Source organism: Pelodiscus sinensis, chromosome 2 (assembly GCF_049634645.1).
Source record: "Pelodiscus sinensis isolate JC-2024 chromosome 2, ASM4963464v1, whole genome shotgun sequence".
NCBI lineage: Eukaryota > Metazoa > Chordata > Testudines > Trionychidae > Pelodiscus > Pelodiscus sinensis.
This window is the reverse complement of record NC_134712.1, coordinates 218,504,606-218,526,648: the sequence shown is the minus strand read 5'-3', so window position 1 is coordinate 218,526,648 and position 22,043 is coordinate 218,504,606. Positions and strand designations below refer to the sequence as shown.

General features: G+C 41.3%; 1 protein-coding gene across 3 annotated transcripts in view; it reads left to right on the top strand.

Moving 5' to 3' along the window:
* Positions 1–22,043, top strand: part of LOC102443731 (tRNA (cytosine(38)-C(5))-methyltransferase) — a 277,295-nt gene that overhangs the window by 236,095 nt on the left and 19,157 nt on the right. For all 3 annotated transcript variants that reach the window (XM_025182828.2, XM_006119493.4, XM_075922454.1), the window contains 6 exons: positions 467–654; positions 5,664–5,826; positions 7,237–7,386; positions 15,021–15,221; positions 18,185–18,314; positions 19,724–19,941. In XM_025182828.2, the coding sequence (XP_025038613.2) occupies positions 467–654; positions 5,664–5,826; positions 7,237–7,386; positions 15,021–15,221; positions 18,185–18,314; positions 19,724–19,941 (1,050 nt within the window). The remainder of the gene's footprint in view (positions 1–466; positions 655–5,663; positions 5,827–7,236; positions 7,387–15,020; positions 15,222–18,184; positions 18,315–19,723; positions 19,942–22,043) is intronic.

The window sequence follows — 22,043 nt, the reverse complement described above, 5'->3', positions numbered from 1 at the left end:
TTTCAGCTCTTGGAATGGTTTGAATAGCAGTCAGTAATGATGTGAAAAGAGTGAAGGGCTGGAGGAGGTTTGCATGGGCTTTGTTACAGTACAGATTAGATCTCATTCCATGTGTGAATAGTAGTCAGTTTTACTTCCCAGGTATTTACCAATGGAACAGAGGATAGGATACCAATAGAATAGAGAATAGGGGAAGCAGAGGATATGTGGTGTAGTGAAAGAAGAGTCCTCTCTTGAGCATATCTACCCCATATGCACCAGAAGGTCGTACTTCTCTGGTTGTAGGAGTAGCAATGGGGGTGAATGAATGATGAGTCTCTCCTTTTTTGCTTCTGGAGCCACAGGCAGAGGAAGTAGATGGAGGGGAGGGGCAGCCACCCACCATCTTAGGCCCAGCTGAATGCTGTGGGAGCATCAACACCTGGAACATTTTGACCAGCCCTATTATCTATGTCTGTGTTTACAGGATGTGGTGGAATCATTCATTCAGATAATGGTACAATCAGATCTCCCCATTGGCCTCAGAATTTCCCAATCAACATCAGATGCACATGGACAATCATTACTCATGAGAGCAAACACTTGGAGATAAGCTTTGATGATAACTTCCAGATCCTTGATAGTAACGGAGACTGCCAGAGCAGTTATGTGAAGGTAAGAGAGCACCAGCATGAGATCTGTGGGTTGGCAGAGTTCAGTGTTTAAGTATTCATTACTAAAAGCTACATTAGTACAGTGCTATGGTTGACATTTTAAATGCACAAACTTTGGAAATTCAAAGTTATGCTTCCCACAACAACGTATTCGTGGAGAGTCACAATAGTGATGCTATAATCCTAAGTAATTTATAAAATATAATTGTGCATGAGCTCTCAAGGTTGTCTTCATTCTCACTTATGTTTCTTTCATTGGCAACTCACAGCAACTTATTTGAAGGCACGAGAGCAGAGTGGGACATGCTTTGAATTCTTTGTAGTTTAATTTTTTCTTGGGCATTTGGCACGTGTTCCCTGTTTTCGGCACGCCCATGTGTACTAAAGGCCAAGCATTATTTGACATCACGTAGGATGACTTGAGTAGCTCCACAGCTTTAGAAAAGAGCTACATGGCATTAATTTTTAAAGCTATAAAAAAAATCCCATTTTGTGTGCTGCCCATTAAATATGTCACTAATAAAGTTTTGTTTCATGAACAGTAAATCTTACTGGTTCCCAATGGAGGAGGCTGTTGACTAAAAATAGCCAAGCTGAGCTGGGTGTCTGTCTTGAGTATTGTTTTATCTGTATCCCACACACCTAGTGGGTGTGGGTCACTGTCCCATGTAGTGGCCCTTAGACCACTTAGTGTGAGAGATAAGAATAAGTGAGCTCTACAGCCTAAGCTGAGAGCCAGCTGGCTTTGTAGCTCAAATGGTAGAGGCTCATGAACTAAACCCAGTGGCGGTTGCATATGCAAAGCTTGCATGGCATGGACGAAACAATTTGAATGGCCAAGTTAGCCCCTGAGACCAAGTGAACAGAAATTTCAGGTGCCGAGCCCATCAAGTGGCCTGGTTATCAGAAAGTGCTGAGTGTCCACCCTCTGGCAATCAAACCCCTGCAGTGTGTCCCAAATGGGGCACCCAAAAACTGAGACACTCCATAATGATGGCTTCTGAACACCTTGTCCTGTGCGTGCGCTGTTACCATATAAGCATGGACAACACAGGCCTTCCCGTACTGGGGAGAAGGGGGGGACAATTTAAAGGGGAGGACTCATGGCTTTCTCCTGTGTCTCCTCTGCCCACCAACCCCTGCACTTGGCCTGGTGCTGCCATGCTCTCCTGCCTTATGCTACCTGTGGGGCAGGGACTCTGGCGTTCTCCCTCTGTGCCTCCCCCAGCACATTTGGCCGCTCTCTGTGCAGGGCCCAGGCAGGGAGTGGGAGGGAGCTGCTTCTCAAATGGCTGACGCTGGCTGCTACAGATCATTGCTCTGTGCAGAACAGTGGCTGCTTGCAAGAGCCAGGCTGGGGAGTGGTGGGCTGCCCCCCCACCAGGGCCCAGATGTCAGCGACAGAGGCCAAGCAACCCGGAAACATGCCACCACACTGCAGAGAGCAGCAACCCTGAGGGGCTGGTATGAGAAGTAGCAGGGCACACCCTTTCTGCTTTCTGTCCTGGCCCAGCTGCAAGGGATGGGGGCTGAGTATTCCAGGGGGCAGATGCAGAGGAAGAATGATAGAGCGTCTCTCCTTCCCCTCACTACACCAGGCTGGAGAGAGTATTTGGCCCCACATGTCCCCCTACATGTCACCTATGCTTTTAAAGGCTCAGTGCTGCAAATACCTAGGAACATTAGTACCATTATCCATAAACCTAAGTGTTTGTGTGGGATCCAACAGTACATGCCTTTGCTAAGATAGCTGTTTAGTATGAAGCTGATCTCTTCTTGTATTTTCTCATATAAGCAAAGCAAAAAGCATTAGGAAGGTCTTGAAGTAAATAGGATGAAATTCGGTAGGGACAAACACAAAGTACTCCACATAGGAAAGAACAATCAATTGCACACGTTTCAGGAAAGATGCGGACAAATTGGAGAAAGTCCAGAGAAGAGCTACAAATATGATTAAAGAACTAAAAACCACGATCAAAGAGAGAAGTTTGAAAGAATTGTTCTGCAGCACCTTTGTCTATGTCTAGACTACAAGATTTTTTTGAAAAAAGTTGCTTTTTTTCAAAAAAACTTCACCTGCGTCTAGACTGCTGTCGCGTTCTTTCGAAATTAAATCGAAAGAATACAGCATTTTTTTCAACAGCATTAAACCTCATTTTACAAGGAAGAATGCCTTTTTTCAAAAGAGCTCTTTTGAAAAAAGGCATTCTTGACTGCAAGCAGGGCTTTTTCAAAAGAGAGCGTCCAGATTGCCTGGGTGCTCTCTTTCAAAAAAGTGGATCACTTTTTCGAAAAAGTTGTGCCTGTCTAGATGATCTTTCGAAAGAAGCGTGTAGTCGAGATGTACCCTTAGAGGCTGACAAAAAATGTAAATGGTGTATCATGAGCTTTCATTTGAATAAGAGGGTTGTGCCCATGAAAGCTCATGATACTAGCTATATTTATTGTTAATCTCTAAGGTGCTGCAGGACCATTCGTTGTTTTTAAGTTTTTTTCAGTCTCAAACATGAGACTTGAAAAGAATTGTGTTTGTTTAGTCTAGAAAGGAGAAGACTGGGAGGGGACAGGATAACAGTTTTCAAGTACATAAAGGTTGTTCCAAGGAGAAGGGAGAAAAAAATGTTCTCCTTAACTTCTGAGGCTAAGAAGCAGCAATGGGCTGAAATTGCAGTGAGGGAGATTTAGATTGGATATTAGGAAAAAACCTCCAGGGTAGTGAAGCACTGGAACAAACCGTCTAGGGAAGCTGTGGAAGGTCTGCCACGGTAGGCTTTTAAGAGCAGGTTAGAAGTACGCCTGTCAGCAGTGGTCTAGTCTTTACTTAGTCCTGGCTTGAGTGCAGGGGATGGGGCTAGATGGGGAGGTCTAGATTGGATATTAGGAAAAACTGTCTCAGTAGGAGAGTGGTGAAGCACTGGAATTGGTCACCTAGGGAGGCAATAGAATCTCCATTGCTAGAGGTTTGTAAGTCTTGGCTTGACAAAGCCCTGGGTGGAATGATTTAGTTGGGATTGGCTGGAATCAATGACCTCCTCAGGTGTCTTCCGACCCTAAGATTCTATGACCTACTAAGGTTCCTTCCAGTCTTATACTCTATGATTCAGCAAAGTACAGCACCTGCTTAACCCCAGCTCTAGTTATGTCTAGTTTTATGAATGAGCTTACATCACATTGACTTCAGTGGGATTTAAGCACATGCTTAAAGTTAAGTACTTGCTTAATGCTTACCTAACTATGGCTGGATTTATGTGCTTCAAGCTAAACATACCTGTGTTCTCCTGAATTGAGGCCCTAACCAGTGGTGAAAGTAACTTAAATTTCTTAAAGGTTCTGTCCTATGCAGGTCAGGGGGTTGGAGGGACTGTTGTGATAGGACAGTACCTATAAAAAAAGTATGGAAGGGAGTGCAGGGGACTCAGGGCATGGGGTGGGGCTGGGGACTGGGACTGGTAAGGCAATGGGGCCCATCCTGCCAGGCCACCCAAACACTGGGCTGGAGCCTGGGTGCATTGTGGTCATACTGCAGAGTTCCGGTAGCATCCAGAGCCCCATCCCCAGGCAGCCAATCTCTTACCAGTGCACTGCACTCAGAAGCATCAATCTACCTTCAACTTTGGCCCTAATTAGCTTTCAGTGTACTACTCAGATGCTCGTTTGCAGTGTTCTTGCAACCATGTGGGTCCCAGGATATTAGAGAGACAAGGTGGGTGAGAGAATCTTTTTTTTTTTTTAACCAGCCGCTGTTGGTGAGAGAGACAAGCTTTTGAGCTCTTTTTCAGGAGTGGGAAAGATACTCCTAGTGTCACAGCTAAACACAAAGTGGACCTGATTTTTAAGTGTAAGGAGTTAACATGCTTTGCAAGGGTTTATTCAGAGTGAATTGGACAGTTCACATCTCTGCAGTCGTCGGACAAAGGAAAGCTAGTGGGTTATAGATTGTTATAGTGAGCCATAAATCTAGTGTCTTTATTGAGTTCATGATTTCTGGTGTTTAAAAATTGTGAATTTAAGCTCCCAGGGTTATCCTTTGAGGCCTTATGCAGTTTCCTTTGAGGACAGTGACTAAAAAGTCAAATACAGAGTGACCATTTTGTTAACAATGTTTACCACAGGTGAGATGGTGTCTTTGTGCTATCATTTTAATTTGTGAGTCATCTGAGACTTTCTTCATCCTTGTTATTGAGGTTTGCACAGGATGAGGTACAACACATGTTATAATAGGTGTGTGCAGGACCCATGAATCTTGAAAACTGTTTGGGAGGAGCTATTGAGCATTGTAGTAATGGCAATACATAATCAGAGTTTGCATCCCTTGTTCTGGCATGGCTTGATCCCACTTTGAGTTGGTATGTCTTGATCTGTGGGGAGCGTGCTTCTATGGTGAACTTCATGAGGTTGTGTGAAGACTAGATGAGGGAGGTTGAAATGGATTTCTTTCTGGACATGGTCCCCATCAAATATGAGTTATAAGTGTTTACTGATTTACTTGGTATTTCATAGAAAATACTAACCAAGTCCTTAATATGTCTTTTCTTCTGACATGTCTGCCATATATGACATTACTTTAACTTCATATATAACTGCACACATCAGTAAGCAAATGAATTCAATATAATATGAGAACAAACTTATTTTGGGAGTGGAAGTCAAGGTATTAATTTTAGGAAGCTTCTGAATTGGAGCCTATGTATTATTCTAAGATCACAGCCTAAATTCTTGTCTACTCTTATTGGCAGAGAGTGTACATTTAGTAATGTATTTTAAACACAGGTGTTAATATTGTATACATTTATATTTCAATTGGAAAAAGAGAAAATAGAGGTAAGAATTATTGCATGTCAAATGTTTTGTAAATTGGCTCACCACCTAATGCTTTTTAGGTAATGTAGAAGATACTTGTGTATTTGTAACTTCCGTGAGGGACAGGTAAAATGTAATTCACTATAATACATTCACGATGGCTGCCTGGAGTTTGAAAATACTAATTCATCCCCATCTTGGATCTGTCAGGTACTGAGAGGAAATAATGAGGAAGCAGCAGCAGTAGCTTTGCTGGCCACTGGCTGTGGAAGTACAGCTCCAGGGTCTATTGTTGCTCCCGGCAATGTGATAACTACAGTATTCCAGTCTCAGGGAACCCCTGGACGTGGCTTCTCTGCATCTTTCATAAGCAGTAAGTGATAGTTAAAACCAGTTATAATAGTCCACTTTGCATTAGCTGCAGACATTATTTCCAGGCCTTAGTACAGCAAACCTATGAAGTGTGTGGCTAACTTTAAGCCTTTTCCTCTTCTTTTGAAAGAACTCCCTCTTTCCTGTGCACACACGCCTTTTTTCCAAAACAGCTCTTTCAGAAAAACGTTCTTCCTCATAGAAAGAGGTTTACCATTCTCAGAAACACCCCCTGTTCTTTCAATTTTTTTTTGAAAGAATGCAATTGCAGTGTGGATGTAAGTGAAGTTTTATAGGAAAAACAGATGTTTTTCTGAAAAAACTCTGCAGTGTAGACATACTCTCAGAGTGGTTAACCATTGGAATAAATTGCCTTGGAAGGATGTGGAATATCTGCCACTAACAATTTTTAAGAGTGCTTGATCAACACTTGTCAGGGATGGTCTAGATAATACATAATCCTGACATGAATGCGGGGGACTAAAGCAGATGATTTCACGATGCCCCTTTCAGTTCTAATATTCTGTGATTCTGTGAACAAGTTTCCTTCCACTTGAGTCAATTTACATTCAGCAAGAAAATGTGTTTTAAAGTATTTATAAAGCCAAAATGTAAAACAACACACAATCATAATAGATTTTTGAATTTATAACATCAATACTAATATGCATCAGGTACACTTTATGGTGTCCGTCAGTTAACTACCATGTAGTTAACTTAGGATTAGATCCTGTTCCCATTAGAGTAAATGGCAAAACTCCAAGGAATGGGAATGGCACACTTTTTCCCATCTAATAAACAGGTATTCATAATTTGGCAATATGAATATTCATTTGCACCAACCAGAGTCTGCAGATAGCCTTTTAATTTTAAGTCTGTTAATTTTCATACGCCTACAGACAGAAAAAACACACCAGGTTAGGCAGGGTTTTGGAGATGGAAGAAACTAGTGGTGCCCACTCAATTAGCACAGGACTGAGAACCAGGGGATTTGAGTTCTATTGCTGTCTTTGCCTGTAGCTTGCTGGGTGACTTTGGAGAAGTCACTTTGCTGCTCTGTGTCTCAGTTTCCCCATCTATAAAACAGAGCTAATGATACTGATCTTCTTTGTAAAGCTTTGGGAGGGCAATGGCCCTGTCTCACTCCTATCCTTTTTGGGTACCCTGTAGTCCCAGAGGCACTTATGCTTCCCATAAGGACTATTATTACTCCTGTACAGGGATGACTGAAGCACCTAGCCATTTCCCTAGTGCCTGAAAGGACAGAAAGACCTTTACAACTGCTCCTCACACGCATCATATTGGGGCAAGGCCGTCTTACCTTGTACTCCTTGTTTCTGTCTTTGTTATAAAGAGAAACTAAACATTACGTTGCTCTATTGATGTTAACTATGATTATTTTGATTTGCAGGGTGTGGAGTAAATTTCACCAGCCCCACAGGTCGCATTGTCTCCCCTAACTACCCCAGTCAGTATGAAAACAACTTGAACTGCAATTATATTATAGATGGGGGACCTCAATCATTTGTTGTTCTACATTTTGAGACTTTCCATGTGGAATGTAAGTGCTTTCTTTTTGTAATATCTCTCATGTGCTATGCAAATAGTAAAGTTATTCAGAGAATAGTGTAAGTCTCCCATATTGAAAAAATAATTATTTAAATTCACCACCCCATTTTGCAAACTAGTTACTGGCAAACTTGAACTGATTTGGTTCAGTTTGAAATGTCTGAAATAGCGGAAGTTTATGTGAAGCTGGAAATCTGGTAAGAAAAGCTGCCTAGTGGTGAGAATATGAAAATGGCAATCAGGAATTTTGTCTCTAGTTTTCACGCTGACTCTGTAAACTTGGCCAAATCACAACACTTAATTTTTATGGTCCTCAATTTCCAACATTTGTAAAATGGATAAAATATACTTACCTATTGAGCTAGGATATAGACACATGTCTGTAAAATGCTTGGTGATCTTCAGGTGAAAGGGCTATGAAAGATGAAAGTGGTGTTATCTATTTATTTACCAATTAATAAGCTTTCCTCTTTAGAAATTAGCCAGGTGAAAAATGCCTAGCCCTGCTGAATTCAGTGGCAAAATTCCCATTGACTCCTAGGATTTTATCCCAGAAATCTTGTCATAGTATCTAGAATCCAGGTTGCACAAATGGTGTGGCTAACACCTCATACTACAAGATGACCTGCATTCTAGATCATTTGAATAAGGAGATATGAAGAGAAGTTATCTAGGGTGGTTTAAATAATATATTTTCTACTGTACTTCTGCTTTTGGTTGAAGCCATGAAATTACAAGATGAACAAATCTTGCTTTTTAAAAAAATTCTGGGCTTCAAAAAATTATGGCCTTTTTAAAATTTGAGTTTGAGGCAGTTTGGTTCACAAATTGTCTTTGTCTAAAGTAGTTTGCTCATCTTCTGTTCAAATATAGCCTAATGCTTTGTGAATTAAGGGGAAGAGCTCACCAAAATATGATTCTCTTTAATAAAAACAAATCTTGGTCCTTCTGAAAGAAAAAGAAACATTAAAGCCAAACAATGCCCACTTCCGTGTTTTTTTTTTTTCAAGTGAAATATTCTGCCTCAGCATTTGCTTACATTATAATTTGTCTTTAAGGGTATTAGAACATTTAAATCAAATTAAATATATATATGTATATATATATATTCACAAATGGTTTTCAGTATTTGTATAAAAAGGCACTCAGAAAATATATTTGCAATCTGTACTGAAAAACATTGAGGTATAGAGATAAGTAATGTGAAACTTGTGATAAACAATACGTGTCATATTTATTTATTTTTGGTCACTTCACTGTAGGACTGATTTGCTTCTTTATTGTGGTCTGTCTTAGTGTACACAAACATAAAATCCTTAGTCATTTGAAGTCAAGACATTAGGATATGAGCAAGAGAACATCTGGTGATGAAAGAGGAAGTTTGTCAACCATTGGAAGCTGCTTGTAAATTTGTTTTCACAAGAATCTTAATCAAGTGTAACTTTCATCACTTTCTAGTAGCGGAGTGAACTTGCATTGGTTTAAATTTAAAATGAAAGAATTTTAGTCCTCTCTTTTGCAATCCCTTCAGCACATGCTTACATTTATGCACAAGAAATTCCATTTATTTGAAGAATAGAACAGGTCACATGTACAGTTAATCATGTACTTAAGTTTGTGCAGAATCAGGTCCTTAGTTCTCTTTTACAGATGCAGGTTAAATCTATTTCTGGCAGTAGCATTTCCCCATATATTGAGGTCAACTGAACATTGTGCTTACTTAGACCGTGGCTGAATTTGGCCCATTAAACCCATTTTACATACATAATTCAGATTTCCCTGTCTCACTATTTAAATTTTAAATAGCTAATAAGCTATTATCATTAAATATAGTTGAGTTTTGAAAACAAACACAACTAGTTAACCTATAGTAAAGAATTTTATTGAAGAACAGAATCTAAGGCAACAGTTTTCAAAATAATGCCTTATAAAGCTCACATCTAATGTACTGTGTAACCTGTCTACGTGGTTTTTTGTTGTTTGTTTGTTTTGCTTGAGTAACAGGCAATATTGTAGAGTAGAATAACACGTGTTCTGCCAGAAAATAAGATCCAGTCATTAGATAAAATTGTAGATTTCTATGAGAGTGTATTTTCTGATATGGCAAAAAAGGTAAAGAGATAATCCTGTGACTACAAAGGATCACTTGGGAGAAGAATTTCCAAATGATCAAATTAGGCTGTACCAATGAAACAATTTTCAGTATTTGGATTTGGAGTCTGAATAAGTTCCCTGTAAAGAATGTTGCCATGTTCTTTCAGCTTGTCACCACAAGCAATAAGGCAATTGGAGAAAAGTGGAAGGACATGCAAATACAACTGCATTGGATGGAAATATTTGACAATTTCATGATCAAAACTTGAAAGCACCTGGCTGAGCAATTCTCCACCATTACTCTTGATCCAAAAGTACAGCTCTGCAATGGAGCATATATAGTTAGAGTCTTATTTTTACTCTAGTCTGATTAGTGAAATTGTAGTGTCTTTTGTCAGCTTCTTTTACTCTTGTTTCCCTTTGTTATTTTATTTAATGTCAAGAACAAAGCTTTTTGTGTGTATGTCTGTTTGGTGCCCGTATCTGTGGCACACAGATACTATATGCCATCGATAAAAGATTCATTGCAGGCTGGGGGGCTCTTCTACTGTGTCTGAGAGAGGCCGCACCGCCACCTAGTCGGGGCCTGCTAAACCTTCTCCAAACAGGAAAAAAGGGAGGAATTAGTGGTTCTGCAGGGGGCCCATCCTTCAAATGGGGCAGGCTGCACACAATGTGGGCTCTGGCCTATTATCAGGAAGAGAAGTAGCAGTTTATTCTACTATCACTAGGCAGGGCAGAGCAGTATACACACAGCCAAGGCTCAGACCTTCAATCAGGCACAGCAGTTGTAGTTCACTCACCCAGTCTTTAATCAGAGTGGGGCAACACACAGTCAAGGCTGTGGCCTGCACTCCAGCAGGGAGGTAGCTCCAGTTCCGTCTGTGAGACTCAGGCTCTGGGCAACCGGAGGAGCACAGTTCTCCTGGGCTAAAGAAGGGGGGTATTGCCACCTCAGAGGCAGAGGGGCACAGGGGCCATAAGCCTGCTCAAAGCCACCACATCCCATCCCAGGGTCTTAACAGTGGCAAAGCAGTCTGCTTTTGGGTCAACAGGGAAATGCCCACAACACAATGACCTGATTTCAGGCTCCCCCTCCCACTAGATTATTGCCTGGTTCCCCTGGGTTCTCCTTCTGTCCCCCTCAGGGGTACGTGCATCTAGGGGTCATCTTCAGTCTCCTTGGGATACACACTACAGGGATAGGGTGAGGTAGAAGTAGCAGATCCTCTACAATAAGAATGTCAGGGTTCCCTGGAAAAACAAGCAGGACCCTGGGGCAGCAGTAGTTCTCCTGGATATTCTACTCTAGCAGATTCCCTCCTAGCTGAGCTGCTGGGCTGGTCTTTTATACTTCCCTTTCTTGTCCTGTCCTTCTGCTTCCAACATATGGGGCGTGGCCCTCCTGGCTCCACCCACCAGGCGGCTGGCGGCTCTCACTCCATATCTGCATCTGAGGGAGGCCACACCTCCTTGCTATATGCATAGTCTCTTTTCATTATTGCTTCATCTAGGCTTGTAGGTCTGAGGTATTAAAATAGGTAAGAATCCTTCACCATAAACAATGGAATTATTATTCAAGGGGAATTACTAGATCTAATCCTTTGTCTGCAATCCTTAAACAAATAGAACCTCCTTTTTAAGTATAACCTAATGGGAGCATTTGCTAGCATAGTACTGGAGTGCTAAAACCTTCATTCCCTCCAGATATCAGGCAATCTGCCAGGGACTTCTGAGTACCATGAATACTTGGTTGAAATCATCTAAAATAAGTGGAAGACATTTCCTACAACATTTAATGTGATTTTGTTGGATTATATGGATCTGTTTCTAGACACGGCAACTGCTCTGTGGTGTCATGTCATCCCAAACAGTTTTTTTTATTGGCTTTTTTCATGGATTTTTAAAATCTTATATGCTGAAGTTATAATTCTGCAATATACAATAAAACTCCAATAGTCCGGCATCTAATAGTCCGGCACTTCTGATAGTCCGGCATCAAAATGGCAAGAGCCTAGTGAGTGAGCTTCAGCAAAAAAAGAGTCACAAGGTAACAACGGCAGCAGCTGAACTGAGCAAAAAGGGTAAAAAAGGCTTAAAAAAACTAAAACATTACAGTATACTGTATACAGTATGTACAATAAAAAGGGTTAAGATCACCTTATATACAGTATATAATGTATGCAGTATATATATAACCTGCTTATAGTACCTCCTGATAGGTGGTGCCAGATTATCAGATATGGTGGACTAAGTCCCATAGGTTCTGGATTATTGGAAGTCTACTGTACAAAAAGGTTACTGATCCATTTTGAATCGTCCGCAACTGCTTTCTCAGTTGTTACAAGGCACTTCAGAAAACAAATGCATTTTGCAATATCTTGTTTTGAAAGAAGAGAACTTTTAAAAGACTTTTGTAATTATTCACTTTTGAAATAGCTCCTATGCTATTTGATTTGAGGTGGCTAATTATTCACTTTTGAAATAGCTCCTCTGCTATTTGATTTGAGGTGGCTAATTAATAAGTAATGAATGAGCAGAGATTTTGGTATTATAATTATAACAGCAACAACAATGTGAAGGATTGATCCAAGTTATAGATCAAAACCCCATATTGATCATACTGGCTTCAGCCATTTCTTGGGCCTTCTTTTGTTTTGGTATTCCTAGCACAGTGACTTCTGACCTCTTTGGTTAAAGGGCCAGAGTTTGGTGAGCTTGAAGACAAAAGGAAGGCAGGAGATGGGACAGCAGTTGGAGAGGCATGTGGGGTCAAAGTGCTTTTTAATACAGAAGAGACTAAAGTATGTTTATTTCAGGAGAACAGAAAGCCAGAAGAGAGTGAGAGGTTAAGAAGAAGAGAAAGGAAAAAGATGAGTTCCCCTGGGGGGAATCAAGAGCTAACCAGTGCTGCTAACTATGCTCAGTAATGAAGTGCCTTTGTTGCTGGCTCTGGCTTCTGTACATACAAGACTAGATCTCTGAACCTTGTATCTGTACTCATTGGCTACCAAACTTACTCTTTCCTCCATTACTTTTGAAATCAGCACAGTCCATCATAATTGTGTTGTGACAGGTCCTATTATGTGAAACTCATTTCCCCTGGAATCCTTTTCACTTCAACCTTCCCTTTTACAAAGTACTGTAGAACTATTCCCTTCACCCAAAGTGTTTCATGAGTCTAGAATGAGCATTGAGTTACCTTCTCGCCAAATCTCCCTTTCTTTAAAAAAAAAAAAAATCCCCTTATTTTCATTTGTTTTTAAGTCATTCTCCCAGCCATTTGGGTGAGGTAAGGTGGTCAGTTTGGTTTTTTTATTATTAATAAATATAAGTGCAAGCTTTCAGCTGCTCCTACATTTGTTTTTAACCATTTCTATAAAGTAAAACAGCTCAAGCAGCATCGAGTGAGAGACTGATTCACAATGGATGTAGGAAATCCAGGTTCAGCTCTGTTCTGAAACCACTAGAGCAGGGTCTCAAGCTGTTGTCCTCCTATAGCCCAGGTGAATAACTTAAATCATGAGGGTATCAGCTCTTCTGGGATGTAAGTCTCTTGCTAGCTCTGGTTCCATTATATATAAAGAGTTTAATATACAATGGGTCCAAGAGATTGATCTTATTGTCCAAAGTTAATGGCACCGTAATGGTGATTGAGCTTATAGATTTACTGTAATTGTGAGCTCAGTTGTAAAGACTACATACAAACTTGTAAGATAATACAATAATCTATAATAACAAATAGGTCAAGTTGTTTTCAATTATGATTGGTATAAACACTTGCAAGAGAATCAAACAGGCTAAATTAGTTCAAACAAAAAGGCCAACGTGATACTATTCAACAATTATGTTGAAATCCTGCTTGGTAAAAATATAAAACCAGAAATGGATGGAATAGATGTTAGGCCTAATCAATAAGTGAAATTATAAGGAAATGAACCATTACATCCCATCATTCCCATGGGATCCATAAAGAAAAAGAGCTTGGGGAGGAGAATATGGAAGAACAGACTGAGACTATTGGCATGAGCTTTACCGCCATGACTGCCATTGAAACTGTCTCCTGGAATTCCAGACTTTCTTCATTGTAATCCTAAGGGATGTTCTTGACCAGAGTAGTCCAGAAAGAGGAACCCAACTGATATCACCATTCCTGCCAGTTCCAGCTGAATCCCAAATATCAACGGAGATTAAACAGAACTGGACTTTAACAATGACAGCAACAACACTAGCTCAAATCAGCTAACTTCTTCTCTTTTCCTTCAAAAGGATGGTTATTACCATCTTTGATATTATCTAAGAATCTGTCAGACAAGGTGGGGGGTCCTTCTAAAAACTCTCAATAGCTTAAGAGAGAGGAACACCAAAACTGTCACCACATCTACTGGCTTCAACTAAATCCCAAACTCTATCTAGAATAAAAAGGGGTCAGACTTTAACAATAAAAGCAAAATCTTAAGCACTTTCTCTCTTATCCAATGGGACAGCTAATTATCATCTTTAATACCATTTTAGAGACTATCAACGAGGGTTTTTTTTTCATTTAAAACTTTTTCCAGCTAAAAGGAAAGGGAGAAAAAAGTTGTTAAAATCAAAGTGTTGCTTAAGTTACATTTTAGATGCTCAAACTGTTTTCCCTTCTTTCCTGTGTCTTTGTTAAAAAGGTTAAAAGATTTTTAATGGCGAGTTTGCGGTGCAGTTGCCCTCTCCCCCCCCCCCCCCCCAAACACACACATACCTTGCCCTGGTGCTCATGATGGCTGTTGGTCTCACTGGTGACTGGGTAGTGACTAAATTATGGCAACGCCTTGACCCATTTTTTCCATCTGACTTAATATCACTCCACTTGTGCTTTGGGAAGTGGGAGACCCAGGTGTGACTCTCTGCTGTAGTAAGTTTTTAATTATTTACCCCAAATAGAACATTTCCAACAAGAGAAGATATGAGCGACTCCCTCCACAAGAGGCTCGTAGTTAGGGCACTTAAATCTGAGTCTTTCACATCCCATGCAAGTGCCTTAAACACTTGGCAATTTTCCTTTCTTGCTCTTTTCCTGGCTTTTCATGGAAAAAAAGTCAGAAAACTTGTGTTGTCTTGGTGTGGAACAGGATATTGTTTTTAAATCTCAGAAATGTTCACAGGACAGGAAAATTGTTTTCTGCCCAGCTCTACGCAAAGCTATTTACAATTCCAGTCTCTGCTGTACACGTGTTCAGCCACAAGAGGCATTAATCCCATTGTGTACATCCTGGAAACTTTGGATGTTTGAATTTGCTGCCATTGATTTCTGCCTTTGGGAATTTGCTTATTGTCTTGATGCCTCAGTCTCCCCAGATGTTAAAAATTATACTTATTTCACAGAGAATTAAGGAGTTATAAGGAGTAATCTATCGTGTGAAGTGTTTTAAGATCCTTGGGTGGAAAGTGTGCATTTTATTATTATATTACTCTGTGAGGTATATGTATGTGAATACTAAATAAGTTCCTTTGAATGTATGCTGCTAATACTTCTCTATTTCACATACTTTGCAGCCCAGACACTCTCCACTGGAATTTGTGCTTATGATGGATTGAAAATTTTCAGAGGTTCCAGGGTAACTCCATATCCTGTCACCACAATGTGTGGTACTGAGATCCCTAGGCCTGTCAGTACCTTTGGTTCTATGCTCCTCAACTTCTACACTGACTCTCATATAGTAGGCCCTGGATTCCTGGCAACCTACAGAATAATCCGTGAGTAGCTAGAGCAATCCACTTTGTGGGGCAGAAGTTGTCAGATTTGAGCGAGCAAATGTCAGCTGACTCTTCTTCATGTGCACCACATAGGGAACAGCAAGTGCTGCACTGGAGAGGAGACATTGTGTTGTGCTTTGGATGTCCCTTAAATGAGCAGAGTTCATGCTCCCCATTCTCTCTGCAATGAGGGTTTTTAGGAGTAGGGTCTGGGAGTGAACAGGGCTATCCCATGACCTGGGCACTCTACTCTCCTCATTTACAAGAATTATCTACATAAGGGGATCTGAAGAAAATTTATTAAATCCAGGAGGGTGGCAAAAAATAATACTCTCGGCCTAATTCTCAGTTACACCAAGACCATTGCACTGGCAGAGTAGAGAGGTCTTAAAGTAGGCTCATTTATGTTTACACCTACTCATCAGAGACAGCCTAAAGGTGCCTTAATGTCAGTGAAAATCGGGTCTAAACACATTTTTCCTTTCAATGTACATACTCCACAAATACAGATCATGATTCACATCAGAATCTTTCTTTTAAAGAGGAAGCAGGTATTAGGAAAGAGAAATGAATATAGGAAGTTCTTACTACTGTACAAAATTAATAAATCCTAACTGATTCTTTTTTCAAGATAAATTTAACTATTGTCTGGTTTTTGAAAAAAAACAACCTAACTTCATTTGCATCAACAAAGCACATGGAAGAGCGTGCTGTTAACAGAGCTGAAATTTCCCTCGTTACCCTCCCCCTATGAAGAGCCCCAGCAAAATGTATAAAGTCAAATAGTTTTCTTTTAAAATGAATCACCCCAGGCTAGACAGAACAGCAATGAAGGATGACAATGTGCATTTATTCATGAAAAGACCTTCAGAACTCACTCAAGTTGGCTGCTGCTATGTAACTTGTGACTTCTGACATTTGAGAAGTATAACTGTGGCCTTATTAGCTTGTTGCTCTGTACAGCGCTGATTCTAGCAATTAACATTCCTCTTCCTTCGAGTTGTATTGTTCGCTGAAAGAGAAATGAAAAGGTTTTCCTCTGCTTGCCTAGCATGAATGCTGCTTTTTAATCCACTTAGCTTTTGTCTCTTATTTGTCAAAGTTCCAGTGTTCAGTGTTAAGCAGCCCCCCTACCTGAGCTGTGAATGTGGAAGGAGGAGTTGTGCATTCAGCAGCCTGCCTGGGCTTTGCTTTGTGAAGCTGGAGGCTGCCTTGGGGCAAAAGCTAGTCCTTAGAACATGAGAAGCTGTGCGGAGGTTTGGGCCATTTGTCAGCAGAGCACGGGTCAGTGAGGGCCATGTTAAGGTTATAAAATAAAGAGCATGGCTAGGCAGTGAGGGTTTCAGCTGGTTTCAGGGGAGGCTACAGCCTTGCTGAGCTCCTTAGCAAGGTGAGGGGATTGGCTCTGTGCTCCCAGAAGGGGCAGGGCCTCAGGCAGTAGGAGCAGGGCTGGGGGCAGTCAGCCCTGTGTGCTGCCCAAAGCTTGGTGCACCCTTCCGCCCTCCCCCCCACCAGGTGTCAGTGCTTTTGGAGCACAATGTGCAGGGCTCTGGCAGCTATTTAAAAGGCCTGGGGCTGAGGGCACCACTGCTGGTGGCAGTAGCCAGAGCCCCAGGCTCTTTAGAATCACTGGGCCCCTGGGCATTTTCCCCCTTTGGCCCCTGCCACAACCGCCTCCTCCCCCATCAGTGGGCCTCGCTGGTTCTGTAAAGGATTTATTCTCCCAAGAAGTGACGTTGAGAACATACCCATCCTAACCCTGGCAGCATCCCTGGTGAGAAATTCACAGGAGCACCTTCATCCCACAGCTTGCAGATGCTTAAACTGGCCCTGTTCTGAAGCAGCTTGGTCGCATGTACAGAGCCACCTAGTCACAGCCCCTCCCCAAAGACACAGGCTATGACTCAACCCACTTGCTGAATGCCATTGGCAGAGGTAGTACTGAGTCAAAATGCCTTCCAGATGCTTCAGCAGAGGAGAGAGAGCAGATTCCTCCCAGCTGGGAAGACACTGGGTGAAATGTAATACAGGACTATGTAGCACTTTAAAGACTAACAAGATGGTTTATTAGATGATGAGCTTTCGTGGGCCAGACACATTTCGTGGGTGAAATGTGTAGCTTAGGAATTTCTTTCCCACCCCCCAAACAGCTGAAGAATCCCAAGGGGAGAGGAAACTACCCTACAGTGACTGGTATGGTTCCTGCCCTCTCCACCCTTCTAGAACAGACTAGGATTCATTACTCCAGAACAATCCCTCTGCTCCAGCAGGAAGGAGGTAGAGAGTGACATTATGACTAGGGTTAAATGAGAGGAGATGGAATCAGAGGTGCTGGAACAATCTCTCTAATGGGGGTGCTATGAGCCATTGACCCAAACTGTAAACCTTGTATATAATAGGAATCACTTCAAATCTAGGAGTGCTGCAGCACCCCTACTTCCAGCACCAATAGATGGAATGAAATCTTGACCCCATTTAAGTAAAACTCCCAATGAGTTCAAAGGAGCTGAAAATATGCCCCATTTTCCCAAGTTCTCTAGCCACCAAGTACCATCACAGAGCAGGTGCAAACCCACTTCTCAAGATGCACCTAGTTCACAACCAGTTTACGTGGCTTCCTGGCACTTATCCCTGCCCTCTTTTATTTCTAATAAGGCAGGGTCAGGATTTTGCCTGTTCTTAATTGCATAAGCATGATATCATGGGGGAGGGGAAAATGTACCAGAAAACCATAGTCAAAATCATAAGAGTTCATTTTACATTTCAGGGTGGTATAAACTTCCACAATAAACTCTGCTTAGCATGACAGAGAGAGATGCTCCTGTTAATTATCCAGAATCTTGCCTGGCCTGTGTCTGGAGAGTAAAATTATCCCCATTACTTCACAATATTCTCCCATTTGGGATCTAGTTTATATTCAGATACAAACTGATCTCTGCCTCATCTTTTTGCTTTCATTGCAGCTTGTGGTGGCCTCTTCAATGGCTCCTCTGGCACAGTCAGCAGCCATGCCCATTCATTTACTGATTACCACAACAATATGAACTGCTCATACCACATCACAGTTGGAAACAACAAAGTCGTGGCACTCAAGTACGTAGTCCAAGTTCTGCATCTCATTAAGAGGGACGGAAGGTCTCTGGTTCTGATTTTTTTAAGTATAGAGAGTCATCATATCATCTCTTTTCCAATGGAAAACATGGAAAGCACTGGACCCGTTGAAAATTATCTTACTAACTAGTTATTATTTGCCAGATATCCCTGTAATTTTAGCTTCCCACTGTGACTTACAAAGGGAACAGATCGTTGTAGAAAATGCTGTTCACTCATAGTTAAACCTACCAATCAGCTGCTTTGGAGCAGTTATGCGTTTATGAATAATGTAAATTAAAATCCTCTTTTGGATACTAGTGACCTTATTTCCTATAAGCCCAGATAATAATTCCCTTCCCAGAAATGGCATAATTTAAAAAAGATGTTACAACCACAAAATGCTGCAGCTTAAAATTTCTTAAACAAAATAACATATGTGTTTTAATGATGTTCATACTTCATGTGTAGCATTAGGCGGGCGGGAATTATGAAAAAGTTGAGTCTGAGCAGAATACATTTTGCCCGGATAAATAGCATAATGGCTTGTGGTCTGGTTCTACATTTCATGTATATCCAGACAGATCAGAGAAGTTGAAGATTGGTTTGGCTGTTTGCAAAAATGAGTGAGGATACTGATTCTCAAAGAATATGCTTCATCTGCATAGGACCTGGAAATGAAGACAACCATGTTGATACATGCTGGTTGTGAAGTTTCACTTCAAATTTGTCTTGTGAGCATATCTGGCCTGGGGAGAAATGGAGTCACTAATATTTAAACTTTTTTTCAAACTCTCTTCTCTGAAAGAAATGCAGGGCACCTATCCACACTTAGAGCTGGGTGAATAACTGATTTTTCAGTTTGACAGAATTTCTGGGAGTAAAATCAGCTTGGGTTTCAATCATGTCTGAATTTTTTTTGGAATTTTGGTGAATCAAAAAAGTACATTTTGAGTCAAATGAAATGCTTTGTTCAGCCCAAAATTATTTTGTTTTGTAAAGCTGGGTAGGTTCACAAAATAGGAAGAGGCAGTGCTTTTTTTGTGATGGTACTGCCTGGTATGCAGTACTGGCACCTCCAGACACAGTACCGGCACCTCCAGTCAGAGCTCAACAATTTTTCCCCTGGTCTACTGGCACCTTTTCCCCTGAAGTACCAGCACTTTTTTTGTTAAAAAAAAGAAAAGCACTGGGAAAAGGGGTGTCCCCTGCCTCATATTCTTTATCCCTTATGCCCAATTACTGTCAAATTCACAAATAGTTCTGGATTGAATTAAACTATTTTGCCTAGCTCTCCCCACCCTATGCTTGGCTCTGGCCATATTATTAATCATCTTCAGAAACACCAAAAATCACACATCTGAATAAAAACAAAACTGCAATAACATAACCCCCTACATTGTATCTTACAGATTCAATGACTTCCACCTTGAAGCTTCTTCCTCTTGTTACAAAGATTCTGTGGCTGTGTATGATGGGTCAGACATCTATGCTCCTCTCATTGGCAAATTCTGTGGCTCAGAACCTCCTCCAACTATTAAGAGCTCCAGCAATGACATGCTTCTGGTGTTCAAGACTGATTTCTTTGAAGTTGCTGGGGGCTGGAAAGCATCTTTCAGAGAGACAATAGGTAAGAATGCGTTCCCGCTGACTTACTTCCACAAGGTGGGGCTCTCAGAAGTCATCTGAAGAAGTGGGCTGTGCCCACAAAAGCTCATCATACCATCTACATGTTTTGATAGTCTATAAAGTGCTACTAGACCATTTGTTGTTTTTTAAGTTTATCCTGTATAGACTAACCCCTTGACGCTTCAGAAGTGCAAGTGTTGATGTACCTGCATTGGTCCTAGGATATGAGATGGACACAGTGAGGGTGAGATGATATGAAGAAGAGCTTTGTGGCTCGAAAGCTTGTCTCTCACACCACCAATAAAATATATTCCTTCGCCCTCCCCTCCCCTTGTCTCTCAAGTAGACAAGTGTGGACACAGTCTCCTGTAGCAGGAAGCTATGTGTGTCGTTCCTATATTATACATGTTGCCCCATAAGCACAGACATAGCCTTAATTTAACACTTACCTACTTCATAAAATACACATTTGTCCCGTGAGTGGCAGAAGACAGAGAGGTACCTACATCCCCTTCTTTGGGGGACTTTTTCCTCAAAAATATATATTTTAAATGCTGGCAACTTTGACCAGACCTCGGCAGAGCAGCCGGGATCTACTTCTGTAGCAAGAGGCTAGCGATGACCTAAATATAGGCAGCCTCCTTCCTGCTTCCCTCCTCTCGTAGCATTGCCTCTCTCCCACAACACCCATTCCGTACCTTTGTCAGCTAAGCTTGACGTGCCCCAACAAATCATTTCACTGACCTCCCCTAAATCCTTAGGCCAGTCCAGCGTGTAGTTCTGTGACTGTAATGGAATAAATTGATTACGTCAGCAAAAACCCTGTTTTCTATGAGCACCCTCAACAGTGATATGAGCAGTTCTTGATTCTTGCTTTGGCCAAATGCTTACATTTTAAAGTCCATCTCCCTGCTGAGTCTGAAAGCTGCACTCCCATCTTTCTGTAACATCTGTAACAATTGTTAGTGGTGATAAGCTATCACTGATTATCACACTTAAACTGCTTTAACACTCTGTTGCCTCATTAATTCATTCTCTGGACAAACAATCAAAAAAGATGTAATGGTCATGTTTATAAAGCATGCCTCAGACTCTCCAGAATGAAAGCCCTTGTGACAGGATACATATAGCCTTTTGCTGAGCCATTGAACCCCCTCACCAAGTAACTGTTTTTCATTTGTTACAATCTGAGAAAGTGTTTAGGGATAAGGAACATAACTGGCGCCATAGCCTTGCCAAACATGGTATTCCCAGAGACCCTCATGGCCATTACTGTTATTAACTCCTCTTAGCTTTAGTTCAGTAATCACTACAGAAAATGTTAAAACCTTCCTGATGGTCTGTTCTCTCATGTGTTCCATCAAATGTACTTCTGCTAATGTTGTTGTATATAGTGCTCTCTGTGGAAAGCTATTAAGTTCCAGGCATGATAGGTCTATACTCTTGTAAACCTGTGCTTCAAAGATGAGATCATCAGGGACTCCCAAAGCTGTCATGCAGTGAGGCTTGTCTCACTGCTCAGTCTAGCAGGCGGTCAGAAGTGTTTTCAGGCACTGACTCTAAATTAGTGGATTTAACCCTTTTTTTTTCATTTATACACCCCCAGAAAATTCCAAATGGAAGCGTAGACCCCATTAGAAATCTTAGACATAGTCTGCAGACCCCCAAGGGTTTGTGGACCATACATTGAAAACCACTATTCAGTGTAATGACAAAGGTCTTAGCCATAGGTCTTGTCTCCACTATGGCAGGGATCGATCCATTGGGGGGGGGGTCGATTTAGTCGGTCTAGTGCAGACCTGTTAAATTGACCACAGAACACTCCTGTCAATTCTTGTATGAAAAACATAAGGTAAGTTGATGGGAGAGTTTCTCCCATTGATACAGCATGGTATAGACACCACAGTAAGTCAACCTAAGCTATACTGACTCCAGCTATGTTATTCATGTAGCTGGAATTGCATAATTTAGGTCGGCTTATGCCCTGAGTGTAGGCATGCCCTTAGTCTGTGGATCCCTAGGGGGCTGTGGACCATGGGTTGGTAATTGCTGCTCTAGATTTATTTGTATGATATTTTGCTCAAAGAAACACTGAAAGATGGC